We start from the raw sequence: 13,807 nt of genomic DNA, 5'->3' as shown, positions 1-13,807 counted from the left end.
GTGTAGTCATCAGCACGCTATCACAGTACCTGGACAAGGCTCAGGCAATGCACTGGCATGCTGCTATCCGTGTGCTCCGCTATCTGAAGGTTACACAGCGTGCGTCGCTCGTGTTCAAGCGTGGCCTTCCATCCAACCTCTCAATCGGTGCCTACTGTGACGCTAATTGGGGTGGAGACATGGCTACACGCCAATCGACTTCAGGCGTGCTGGTGCTGATGGACGGATGTCCTGTGATCTTCAAGAGCAAGCGCCAAAATGCTGTCGCGCTCTCCACTGCTGAAGCTGAGTGCATGGCCCTCGCTCTCGCCACACAAGAGCTGCAGTGGCTTCGTCAGCTTCTCGTTGAAATGCGTGTTGGAGTGCATGCAACCATCCGGGTTCTCGTCGACAACCAAGCTGCGATTAGCATTGCCTGCAATCGCGGTTACTCCGCTCGAGCCAAGCACATCGATCTTCTTCTGCACTTCGTTCGTGACCATGTTGACGCCGGTCACATCAAGATCGAGCACGTCCCGTCCTCAAGACAACTCGCCGACTTCCTCACGAAGGCGTTGCCGACGCCACAGTTCATGAAGTTGGCCGCCGCGAGCGGGGTTGCCTTCCCATCAAGTTCAGGGGGAGTGTTGAGCCTGCCTCGGTGACAGACTCTGGACTGAAGCCAGAAGTTATCTGCACTGACCACATTTGTACACGAGACAGGTATTATGACATAGCTTAGGTACAAGTCAATTTGATAGGTATGATGGTTGTAGTTGCCAGAGCGAATGCTCATGGCCCTAGTGCCGTAAGTATCCTCTGCGCATAATCTGTGGCATCAACACCTCTGTAGCTAGGCTAAGGCGAGCGCTGTTCGCTCGACCAACATGTATTCACTTTCCGAAACACCTCAAGCATCTCAAGTGCCTGTACCAAGAGCCCTTCCATGCCTTCATCTTCCAAGTACTACAGTAGTAACTTATTAGTGATGAAATCATGCAATTGCCTACTTTCACGTAGACGTGCATGAACGATTCAGATAGTATTCAAAAACCAACATTTGGCGCGACGGTTTACCTCGAATCTGCTCTCATGGTTTCCTCTGCACAAATAAGTTCGTGAAGCCAAACGCACGGTAAGAATTTTTAAAAAAGAATAAAAGAATGCAAAACAACTAGGGCTGAACGTAGTGCGGATAAAAGGCTTGTGTGAAAAGGGCGAACCCTTGTGTGCTACATAACGCTGCTCGCTCCATCAACGGTTGGGCAAAAATTTTCTCCATTGGTCGTACCAGTGACGACAATATCATGCTGTGACAATTGAAGTATGAATCGTATAAGCCGCAACTAAGCTAGCAACACATGCGCTATCATCGAACACGTCTCAAAAGCTGCAATTTTTGCGATATTAGAGAGGTTTCGAAAGCGCTTTCACTACCACTACCACCAAAATAGCAGTTTAAAACACCACTTCCCCTAAACCTTCATTACAAAATCCTAGTGAAAACGCCAAATCTGGTGACAGCTTTCACTTCCCTCACCGCGGCGACGAGCTGTGCTAGAAGAACCGGTACTCGCTGGAAAAGGACTCGAGCAAACGCTCTGGGTGTCGAAAAGGCCGCCAAAGTTCACCACCATCTAGTATCTATTCTCGCGGAACTGTTGCTCGCGGCAGAATGCGCGTAATGCAGAGAGAGGTAATGCAAAGAGGCACTGGGCTTCTTGCTGTGCTTGTCTACCACGCTACAGGACTACCTAAGACCTAAAACAAAACTAGCACACGCCTACTTCTTAGACTACCAATGTAAGCGGATGTACAAGCAGAAGGTGCAGCCTCGCGAGCTTGTCGGGGCTCTGTCTGTTGCTCTTGTCCTCACCATGCAGATCGCGCTGCTTCAGGGCTGGACGGCAAGCTCCCACATAATGGCGGTGCGCCTTCCGCCAATACATGCACAAGGACGAGGAGAACGTGTGGACACATCCGCCGATGACTCGGAGGATCCGACGGCGACGGGAGAGCCGGCGGCAGCCGGTCTCTGGACCAATGGCTGGTCAGGGAGACCCATGTATTATGAGATCAAGTCAAGCGGAACCCGGGAGTAATCCGTCTGATGAGAGGCACCAACGAGCACAAGGAGAACAAGAAGGAAAACAGGAGGGGAAGACTAGAGAGTAGTTTGAGAGACGATAACATTTAATCTCACTTCGGAATTTGCCCCCTCAACCACAAGCTACAAAGCAACAAAACTTATATGCCAAACGAGTGTATTTGTTGATGGTATGTGTATGCGGTAATTTTAATTAAAATAATTGACGTGTAGAGGTATGAGACTGACCACAAAAGTGACTGAAGGTGTATGAAGGTGTATGCGCGAGGACGCTAGACGTCCTAGTGTCTTATCCCCACAAACTCCGCCCCGAAGTGATCGGCATCCCACTGTGACTGCCTATAGTGCGTATTTGTGCTGCTAAACACGCTCAATCTTGCTGCCTCAGTACCCGACCGTTCGAAGCCAAACCATGGTCATCTGCCCGTCGTCATGGTTGCTCTCTCAGCAGACCAACTGCGCTACGAAGAACTCCATGCCGGAGACACCATCGAGTACTGCCCGTACGGCTTCGTGTGTGGTGACCCACGAGGACACCGAACGACGCTGGTAGTGGGACAATCTATTACAGGTCATGAAGCGATTTGGTCACGCGCTTTGGTCACGCCATCTTGGGATCTGTTGACGTCGTGTTCTCTGCCTGTCCCGCCTTGTGAGGCCCCAAAAATGCTTTACACTGCTTTAGACGTGTCGTACTGCATGCTGGTTCATGTTCAGTCGCTTCGAAGCTGCTATCTTCGCTGATAGCGAGCAAAACATCGTTCGCGTCCGTGGACCTGACGAAGCTCAAGTTTCCCGTGGTGGTGGCCACGCACGAGCCTATCTCCCCCGAGTCGATGATTAAGCGGACGCACGATGCGTCTGGCGTGGCTGTGGGCGGGTCCAAGTGGCGCAAAATGTGCTCGTACGCGTTGCAGGAAGGTATTGTGCTGGCAGGAAATGAAGGGGCTACCGGTTGACAGCATGCTCGCCAACGACAACCGGGCGCAGCTACGCGAACGACTGCCTGCAATTGAGGAGGAGGTGTTGAGAGAGCACCGTGGTGCAGCCAGCATTGTGGCGAAGCGGCTCCGCAAAATTTGCAGATCGCGGGGGCCTCTTGCACACGGCGCCCGAACTGCCGACTAACGGCGGGGGTACTCCGATCTTCCGTGAAGTTGCTGATCCTCACCTTGTGTACCCGTCGGTGGGCTGGATCGCTCTTCGGGTGATCTCGAGAAGACGCGCTTGGGGTTGAGTCTTGGACTGTCTGGCGGACAGCGGGAACTTGTGGCAACAATGAGGATATGCTTCACGCTGCGCCGGAGTACTTGTGGCGGTTTCGATCTGGGGTTGGCTAGATCGACACTCGCCGGCCAGGTGTGATCTTGGCCTGGTGTTGCCTTGTGGTTGATGTGTGACCTTCCTTTACCTTCCCTTGCTTGCCGCTTCCTCTAGCGGTGGGTCGAAATGAGGGTTGACGGACGCTGGGCCAAGCTATCCTGGCATCCGAGGTTCCTTGATCTTGGGGTATAAGTCGACTTACGTAGCGTCGGGTGGGCCAAAGTATATCCCGTGCCCGGTAGTGCGAAGGCGAAGACCACTTGATCAGTAGAAGATAAAAACAACTCTGTTTAAAATGTTAGCTTGTCCTAAGCCCTTGTCCTATCGTTCTCCTGCACTCCTGCGCTCGTGCGGTCTGTGCGCGTGCTCTCTAGCTCCCTTGAACGTTGGCGGTGCCGCTGGCTCTCTGCCCGGTGTCCGCGTAATCCATGGGGTACTCTTTCTCTAAGATCGCGTCATCACCGCCAAGATCGATATCGTCGACTTTGATCGATTACGCCGGGGTTTGGCTCTCAAGCACCTCCAGAGATGTTGTTCACCTTGATGTTGCCCCCTTGACCTTCTTGCTGGTTACTATCGTGCCAGACTACGCGTCGCCACGCTTTGCCGATCTTAGTCCACACTGTCGATCTTGGCCATCTTGTTGATCTTGGGTATCCGCGCAAAAATATCTCCATCCACTACACCACAGCATCCTCACGGACGAGGGCGCACATGCACGCAGCCTCCCTTGTATCGCTCAAGAAGCCCCCAAAAAGCATGGCGCTGTACAACCCGCAAAGCAAAGACATTGGTCACTGCCGTGTCCAGCATGCGTCTCCTCACATCAGCTACGTGCACCGGGACAATGGATCGCTCGTTATGCGTGTCCAACATCGAGTTAACCTGGAGGAGAGGCACTGCACATGCGCCTTCATCGACCAGCACAGACTACCATGCTGACACATGATTGCCGTGCTCCAGAGCCGCAAGCAGCTCGCCTCGGTCTTCCAGTACTTCGACGACGTGTACAACCTGTCGTCGTACTCGCGCGCGTTCATGGGAAAGGTCGTGCATCTTCCGCTGGACGAAGAGCTTGAGCTTGATGGTGTGACGTAGCCTCCGGTCCTCGCAGCGAGACGTGGTCGTCCCCAGACCAAGAGGATTCGTAGCAGCGGCGGGATGGACCACTCAGTATCTACCGGTGCAGTGCAAGCCACCAACAAGGTCACAACTGGCAGACATGCAAGGGGCGCAAGATTGGAAACTAAAGCCACAGCGCCACGACATGGCTGCGCGAAGCGCATTCCTCGAGTCGACTCTCCGTGTGTCGCCAAGTTTTATCGACCAAACATGTATGCGGTCATCTTAAGTCGTTCGGTGGAGACTAGGGTAGTCGCTGCACACTTTACACACTTTTGTGTAAAGTTGGTGTATCAGGACTGCCTTAGCTAAAAAAACATGGCATTTAAGTTTGGATTTCATACCTCTTTGGTCATTTTCCCGCCTTTTTGTGTGCAATCTAAAACTCCGGTCAGAGTCCGCAAGAATGCGCTTGTCCTCAATACTAGGACTTCATGCTTGTTCCCACCTAGAGTCTTCCAACCACTAGGAAGGTATGATGGGCCCATAGGTGCTAGCCTCATCCCGTCCTTGTTTTTTTAGCTAAGGCAGTCCTGATACACCAACTTTACACAAAAGGTAATACCGTTAATAGGAAGTTATTAGGAAGGTAATAACGGTAATTGGTGGACCCACCACAATAGGGTTAACTCGGTAATGATTTGACCCAACTCTACTAGTATACGCCATCGGTGATGATAGCTCCGTTTTATAACCACCCGATCCCGCGTGTGATCCCATGATCTTCATTGTGATGTACAACGGGGAGACCATGATGTTCTGAACTTGTCTTGGGTCCTCCCAGTGGGATGGCGAAGTTCAAGTCAACCTTCACCTTCGCTTCCTTGACAATGAGCTCCCGTTTCCTACAACTTTTAGCTGGTGAAGTTTGAGCGCTGGCAAAAAGGTTACACCTAGACGTGTTATCTTCGTACCATGACGCATTACGTAAGCTATCTCCTAGGTATTAGTCTTCGTCGTCATTTGTGATTTACCAAACAGATGGACAGGATTGAAACTAGGGCTACGCATAGGCTGGGATAGCAAATTTACGGGGGCAGCCAGAACTTTCACCACAGCAGTAGTATTACGACGAATATCAAGGCGTGCGAGCGCAACCTCAAAGCTTAACTACTCGTCGCCTCTCTTGCCTAGCAAGTGAGAGGAAGAACTATCAGCTTCATGGGCGACCTTTATGAGAAACCTGGAGCATTGAATATCTTGTATCATAGTTAACGTTGCGTTTTGTTTTCTTTGCATTGTTTGTACCCTGAAAATTATCTGTAGACCACGACTTCTAGCGCCAAGATGCGCGCCGTATACCCCCCCCCCCCCCAGCTGCAATATCGCCGCACGTAGCGGTCGTGGGGCCATTAACGTAGTCGTAAACTTTGAAATTTAAGGATTTCTAAAAAAAATAGTCTGCTCAATGTCAAAGTTTGATATAATTGAGGGCTACACTATAGACATAGAGTAAGTGTCTCCTGCGGTCACACATTCGGTCTTGTAGCTACTGCATTTGTACTTCGTAGTTAAAACTCGTGTTGTCCTCATACCGCTCCAAACTTACTAGACAGTATCTACTTTTCAGATCGCATTACCAGGCAGATGCTGCGGCTGCGAAGCAGGCGCAGGAGACGCGAATGGGTATTGATAAAAAGCCTGCTATAAACTAAAAACAAAACAACTACAGATACGGTCAAAAGACCCCTATCCTAGCCATTGCGGGGCCCTAGTGCGGTGGCTAGGTACGTAGGCCGGCTGCTTGGTTTAGTGGTAGAATGTAAAATTGCACAATAGCTGTAGTCCCATGGCGCCTATCAGCGAGACCGAGGTAGACACGGCCTGCGACGTCAACTACAACAGTCAGCCGAAACCACGTCTCGAATTCAGCGTCGTAGTGAACCTGATAGTGGCGAATTATGGCGAAAAACGTGCGACCATGTTAGTGTAGGGAACTTGTGGCTGTACTGAGCAATAGTTCGCGAGATAAAGGAAAAGCAGGGAGATAGGTACGTACGTAGGTGCCGGTTGCTTTAGAATGCGAATGGCTGAAGTCAAGTGACTCGAGATCGGACTCAGTTACCAGCTCCAGTTACCGGGTCACCAGGAGAAAGACAGCCAGTGACAAAGGACCACGATACCGGCCTCAGTTTACTGGCTTCAGTTACCGAGGCGCGAATTAACCCGATTTGGGCTGCCTAGCAGCATGACCTATCGGTCAGTATAACCATTGGGTATGGGCTCTGGTTTGTGGTTCCGACTCGCAATCTTCGCTTCTCGGGATCTGAGGACCGAAGGCTCTTGAAGAGCCACTCGTCAGACTCTGAACCAGCGAGCATGGTACTGTGTCGTACAAATAACCCCTCAGGCGCGGCCCATTGATAGTGAATCCGATCGAATAAGCAGTTTGGCGAAATGCTTCTTGATGGCCAATTTCCGACCCATTTAATACTTTTAAGCGCTTATCAAACAGCATTCATTTGGTAGGTGTAGATTTATCCTTTCCGAGAATATTACCAAACTCCTTATCAAAGGGATCGCGATCACCCCTAGTGATTGAGCTGTTCATTCCAGTTAAGACTATCCGCTCCAATCGAGCTATCTCAAGGTACAATTGTCGACGGAGAAAGTGTGGGTCGGCAAATATACAGGCCAGCGAGTTGATATCGAAAGACTCGTGCACGAGTAAGGGTACTGACAATGAGCAACGATCCGATATATACCACGAACCACATCTCAGCGTCGAGTCGCACAACGCTAATCGGCAGCGAGTTCTTACTTGAAATGGAAACGGTAAAAGCGGAGTAAAAACTTATAGCAAAAACAAGATGTGCCGGGCAACATTGTACCTGTATGATACTAAGAACAACAGCCACAGTCTACGCGTACACTGCACAATTCACTACATGCACTACTTCAAGCTTGCACTTTGTGCATTTGCTTTGTGTGCTGGAGTGCACTTGTATACACACCTTTTAAAATAGAGAGTGGTTGCTGCACCCACTAATAACCTAACCACGCTTCTGACCTCCATCCGAACTTCGTATACGCGGTATACAGACAACGACGGATAAATACGGCAACGCAAACACATATGTTGTACTTTTTACAACTTCGAGATGTACACTTGACATTTGTATTCCATATGGTTTAAGTACTTTCTATAAATTTGTGTGTACTTTATGCTCCGTTACGTGTATTTTATGTCATTGCCTTGTACAATCTCTATCGTTCCTGATAGAGAATTCTGGCACATTTACTATGGAGGATGCCATTCAGTGGTGCCGGATTTATCCGTCGTTGTCTGTACTTTCGACTTTCAACCATTCATTCCTAAAACTGCGGCGAGCCGCCACACGCATGAACCCCCCCCCGCCGCGCGGTCGCCCTGTTGGCCGTACAAGCATGCGCATGATGTCGACGACTACCGGTAGCGCCTAGTGGTGCTGCAGCGACACCTCGTGGCGACGATGACGTGGAGCGCTCCCTGGCTGGCTGCAAGACTGCGGTCGACGCAACACAAAAGGCGTCAGAGCCCCCCCCCCTTCCTCCCTGCGCGCGTTTGAAGAGATGCACGAGCATCAGGCCACCTCTCAGTCCTGTCAGGCAAGTAACTGTTCGGGGGAGATCTAAGCATCACTTGGTGTATTCATACTCGTGTCTGTACGCGCAGCGGCCAGCTTTAACCGGCGGAGACAGAAGGCACTTCCTGCTCCGCTTTCAAACAGCTTTACCAGGAGAACAAGCGAAAGAGCGCAAGCAGAATGCGTGAGACTTCAGCGTTTGGGATCAGTTCGAGGGCGGGGCTATCGTCAGTCGGGTACAGCCGTATCAGTCGGGGAAAATAAGCTTCCAGTCGGGTACGGTGACGGGTGACGGTGTTCTCAGTCGGGTACCGGTGGTGATGTTTGTTGTTTGCTTGGCTAGGTCAACGCATGCGCTCAAGTTGTTTACCTGTTCAAGACTACAGCTCGTGGCGTGGCCACAAGAATCTTGCGAGCTGTTGGTAGGAGTTAACGTAAGAGAACGATGGAAAAAACAATGTAATGGACTGTCCGAGATGTGTAGTGTCCTGTACTGTTCGAAAATTCGCTCCCCGTAAGCTATGCACTTAGTCATTTCACGTAGAGGCCTCAGAGAGACCATTTGCAACCGAAGCAAAGCATAGGTCTGCAATGTTCGGCGCGTGGGCCGGAAGGTATGCCTAAGTAGGAGTTTCTATCTAATCCAGATACCTCGCCTGGCCGAGCCGAGGACTTAGCGTAAGGCTCGAGGGGGGTGGGGCAGGTCGCGCAGCGGCGCCCCTCGAAGTGCCGTTGCTAAGTCTACAGGCGAGAGCCAACGTGAGAGTGTCCTACCCTCTTTAACATCAAGTAACAAGTGCTTAGTCGCTTTGGTGGTCGGCATTGGGCCTTCTCGAACATTCTTCATCTAACCGGTCTATACATGGAGTATACAGCTTGCTTCAGTTTTGGTCGGTTCTTGACGGTCGTGGTCGGGCGCAAACGGGTACAATAGTCTCGTCACAGCCTAGTTTTCCATATGGTGGATGGGTGCAGCAACAAGTGCCTTTATAATAAACTAATCATTTGTATTTTGCCGTCAAACACAGGTGAACTTACACAAAAGATTGATTACTCTTCCGCCATAATACTTCCCGTAATCAATTCGAATTGCGGTGTACAGGCGTCCCCGGCCTATTCGCCACAGTGGTACTTATGATGTTTGCGAATCAACAAGATTCACGCGGTCTGAACATAAATGAGTATGTACTGACTTACTACAAGCTTAGCTCAAGAATACGGTGGAGGTATTTCCGCAACGTGCCACTTGTCGCAGTAGGTATCGCTGTACACTCATCTAAATCAATATGTTTGTAGAAGTAGCGCGCAAATCTTGAGAGCTTGTTGTACTTCCTATGCGAGGTACATTAAAATATACAGCCGGGACTAGCCCGGGGACGCCTGTAGTCAGTCGAATTGCCAACGGGATTGTAATGCAGCAGCAGTCGACGACGGAGCTCAAGCGGCAGGCGTCGCTGGACAAGCGCCGCCGCCGCAACCGGGAGGCCATGCAGCGTGCGCGGCAGCGGGACAGAGACCACATGGAGGCGCTGCGGCAGGATGCGCGGAGTCTCGAGGAAACGCACCGCCAGTTGCTGTCTCGCGTGGAACAATCGCTGTCCCAAATCCACGCGTCGGAGGCTGGGACGGACCGCATTGCGGACCTGCAGCGACGCCTGGAGGACGCCCGTGAGCAGGCGAACCAGCTCATGCGACAGAACCTCAAGTTCCAGGAAGAACTGGGAGAGAGAGTCAAGGGCGAGGACAGGATGGAGGGGTTACTGAAGGAAATGGCTCGAGAGCAACAGGCCCAGGAGCGAGTGTACAGGCAGTTGCGTCGGGAGGGCCCCGGGGACCTAAGAGTCCAGAATGGGTTCAGTGCGGATCACGCAACTGAAATCATTTTGACCTCGCGACGCGAGAGGACGCAGGTGGACAGAGTGGGCTTTGCGGACACCCAACGAGTTTACCTCTTCGGGTGGACGACGCTGCACCGGTTCAAGGACAACAAGCTGTACTTCTCGTTCAAGAAACTTTTCCGGAATCGGTCGGCCAGGCACCTGGCAGATCGCAACTGGGCGAACGAGATCAAGTTTGTGACTTACCGAAGCGCATCCGAGGCAGCGACGCAGCAGTTCCACGTAAGAGACAAGGAAAAAAATAATTATGTGGGTCTAGTTACTGACAAGTATGTTGTTTTAATTTTATGCAGGTGGTCAAGAAGTTTAATGATGATACTTATTTAATTGCGCGCGAGAAGGTGGACCCGGATCGCGAAGGCAAGGTTGTGCGTCTGCTGTACCTGCGCTTTCGACTATTTGAGGCGAATGGCAGCTACGCGATCGTGACCCAGAGCGTCCCGCAAGATCCTGTCGTTTGTGGAGGGGCACTGGAGAATATCTGGGCGAATGATGCGTGTATGTGGAACCATTTCGTGCCGGTGGTCGATGAAAGTGGAGAGGAGCATTGCGAAATTCACTTGACGGGGTGTTCGGCTGTCGGGGACCCGAGAAGCGTTCGTGCAAATGTATTGGAGACTGTCATGGGGCTGCTACGCTGGGAGAATATTAACGTCGGCCCTACACTTACGTTGACCCAAGCTTCGAAACCAGAGGAGCTGATATCCGAGAAAATGGAAGGGAAGGCGGCAATGTGTGTGGAGCTGGATGACTTTGTGGAGACATAATTTTGGAGACTTGTGGAGGGTCTTCGCGGCGATAACTATTGTGGATTCAATATGTGGTTGTAGGACCTCCAATGGCATAGGTGTCTTTGCTGTTGAATGACGCACATTTCCAATCACACGGCGACACATTTGCTTTGGCCTGCTTCTCTTTTCCCGAGTTTATAGGTAATTGCACGCCACGTGGGAGCTGGTCAGAAGACACCCCGCCTACATCCTGCTGGGCTACTGCACTATGGCAAGAGATTCAAGCCCGCTGGTCAGCTTAACAGTAATTTATAGCGCATCGCACACGGCACGTGCGTGTTTGCCTCGATTTAACTCGTTGCATACTGCTACCTGCAAACCTGTTGGCAGCACAGCGCGCTGACGAGCATTTGGAGGTGGTGTTGACAAGAAATTTATGATGAAATCGCAGAAACGCGATAGTCGCTACTTGAGGTGAGAAGCTGAAACGACGACCTCACGAGTATGATCATGTTCAGGGAGCGATTCAAGCTGTTTCTTTCACGATCCTTCTCTAGCTCTTGAAACCATTCCGTGGATCGGATGGTTAAAAGTGGAGTTGTCGGTGTGTACCAGTATGAATGAATGGAATGAATAGTCAGATTGGAGTTTGACCTCGGGACCCGGTGCTGTGCATGTCCCACCGGGGATTAGTATATTGTGAGCAACCGTAAACCACGCATGTTATACATGTAGTATATGTGTAGCTTGTTAGGTTGGAATCCAACGGTTGGCTCGTTGGCAACCAGTAGCTGCTACCGGGGCAGCAGTATCTTCTAGAGAATAACACGCGAGGTGCAGTGCTAGTCGGCTGACTTGTGAAGAATAGGCTTGCATTCCAAGCTTCTCTCAAAAGCCAAGTCGATGAAAGTCTCCATACAGGAGAACTTGAGATGTATCCACCATTCCCTCGGCGGTAATCGTCATCTTTGTACAGTAGTTTAATCTTGGGATGCAGCGTGCACGTACACGTGTACGGTGCAACGATTGGAGGCATGGACGAGGTTCTACAGTAATCTATCATCCGTAAACCGTACGCCTGGACGAACTCTCATTCCGAACACTTCGCAATTTGCCCACTCACCCCAGCGCCCAGGCCCTAAGAGCGACTGTCAAGTCTGTCCTACGATGCGTCTCAACTGCATCGTGGTGTTAGCAGTAGCTATCGTGGCATGCGTCGACTGTGTTACGGCCAGTACCGACTTCAAGACGATCACGCCCAACATTTCGACTGCTATCCACTCGACCGCGAACAGAGGTGAGAGACCACCATGCAACATCGGACGAAGACTACGAAGAGAGAGCTCCTCTTGAAAAGGTCACGAGGCTGATAAAGTCAGGCGTTGAGACTGCAAAGTTGAAATCCTATTTGCTCAGGAACAAGGACGGAGTCCAAGTCCTGACCAAATTGAAGCTCGACAGTGGAATCATGGCCGCTCTGAAAAGCTCGAAGATGGACGCTTTGTCCACTTACGTCAACATGTTCAACAAGAAGCACCCAAACGACAAGATCTCTGTCATTGGAACTCTCACGACTCGCTACGGAGACGCTACCGTGGCCGGGGCACTCGTGTCTGCAATGGACAACCCGCAGACGAAGGACCGCGCGACTCGATTGCGCACTGACCAGATCGAGGCTTGGTTGAGCAGCCAGAAGTCTGTGGACGATGTCTTCAAGCTACTCAGGCTTCGAGACAACAGATACGAAGCTCTTATCAGCCGAAAGTTGGGGGTACTTGAAAACTACATCAGGGTCTTCAACAGTAGAAACGATGGTCAAGATACGCTGCTCAATGCATTAGCGAGGGGCTTCGGTGGAGAGGCCAACTTAGCGTCGATGCTCAATGCTGCAAAGTTTGACCCCATGGAGATGAAGGCCGTGCGGTTGGAGAATTCCCTGATCAAGCAGTGGGTGTACGAGAAATTGCATCTTGAAACTGTTAAATCTGGATGATGACGCGACGAATGCTCTGAAAAGCTCAAACTTGAGGACGCTCAGAAGGTATTTTGCAGCCTTAAACAGAGATAATCCGAGCAGTGAAGTTTCGATGATTGGGGCGTTGACGGCGCACTACGGAGACGAAGCCGTGGCGAGCGGGCTGGTTACTGCACCTGCATCGAGAGATCCGATCGTGGAAACGATGGCGAGTAATTTGCAGAAGGAACAGTTCGCGATTTGGTTGAAAAGCGGGAAATCAGCCGACGACGCTTTCACGTTGCTGAAGTTTCCGGTGGATAACTTTGTAGCCATTGCCAGCCCGAAGTTGGAGGCGCTGGAAGAGTATATCAAGCTCGTCAATGGAAAAAAATCGGAAACGACGACGCTACTCCAAGTTTTGACGAAAGGCTATGGAGAGGGCGAACTGGCGTTGAAGTTAATGATGGCAAAGGCGCTCCCAAGCGTGCGTGGACAAGCAAAAGCGCAAGAGCTCCAGACTGCGCAATTTGTTCACTGGGTGGACGAAGGATACGACCCGATTAGGGTCCTTACCAAGTTTTACAAGGTCGACGCGTCGAACGTGAAAGCTGCGGACGTGACGGAGAAAACAGTGGCAAAGCAGTTCAAGGCTGTCTACGACAGAACGCATGGCGTGCACACTGACGCGCAACCTCGACGCTCTTAGGGTGAAAGATTATATTTTTTCCGGCTCGCCTGCCGTCACACCAGAGATGTTAACCTCTAGAAAGGATTTTTTACATAGATCTGATTGATAGGCCGGTTATTGCGCTCTAAGCTTGCTTTTAAAGGCAATTGACGGCCCTAAACACTAACGCTTCACGACTTGCCTGTCACCCAAACATTAATTCGGAATCGCCACCACTAATTCATGCACATTTTTTTTTCATTCACGCTACACGCTACACTGTAGAGTAGTTAATGTTTGTATCGATCGATGCGGAAGCTACATGCAGGTTGACTAGACCGGCACGGTACCGGTCTAGTCAACCTCGCGGCACAACCGGCGGCGCGACTGATCTACTTCCAAAGCACTAGAAAGGATTTTTACTTGGGCATAGTCTTCAGGTACGTTGCGTAGTTGC

The 13,807-nt window shown here is 51.0% G+C and overlaps 3 protein-coding genes across 3 annotated transcripts; all 3 read left to right on the top strand.

The window, feature by feature from the left end:
- Positions 1-2,498: 2,498 nt before the first annotated feature.
- Positions 2,499-4,507, top strand: PHYSODRAFT_333276 (hypothetical protein; the record flags this gene model as incomplete). The annotated part of the gene is made up of 5 exons (XM_009530455.1): positions 2,499-2,589; positions 2,834-2,990; positions 3,049-3,128; positions 3,172-3,293; positions 4,373-4,507. 5 exons carry the CDS (start codon positions 2,499-2,501, stop codon positions 4,505-4,507), a joined length of 585 nt encoding a protein of 194 aa, XP_009528750.1.
- Positions 4,508-10,136: 5,629 nt separating this feature from the next.
- On the top strand, positions 10,137-10,687 carry PHYSODRAFT_388190 (hypothetical protein; the record flags this gene model as incomplete). The annotated part of the gene is made up of 2 exons (XM_009530454.1): positions 10,137-10,217; positions 10,298-10,687. Coding segments are annotated over 2 exons (471 nt in total), but the record flags the coding sequence as incomplete, so codon positions are not given.
- A 1,206-nt stretch (positions 10,688-11,893) lies between these two features.
- PHYSODRAFT_333274 (hypothetical protein) lies at positions 11,894-13,389 on the top strand (the record flags this gene model as incomplete). The annotated part of the gene is made up of 3 exons (XM_009530453.1): positions 11,894-12,023; positions 12,106-12,679; positions 12,789-13,389. The coding sequence occupies 3 exons, from the start codon at positions 11,894-11,896 to the stop codon at positions 13,387-13,389; spliced, it is 1,305 nt and encodes a 434-aa protein (XP_009528748.1).
- Positions 13,390-13,807: the final 418 nt, after the last annotated feature.

This window comes from Phytophthora sojae, assembly GCF_000149755.1.
Source record: "Phytophthora sojae unplaced genomic scaffold PHYSOscaffold_5, whole genome shotgun sequence".
NCBI lineage: Eukaryota > Oomycota > Peronosporomycetes > Peronosporales > Peronosporaceae > Phytophthora > Phytophthora sojae.
Note: the sequence above shows the minus strand (reverse complement) of the source record. Positions and strands in the feature narration are given on the sequence as shown.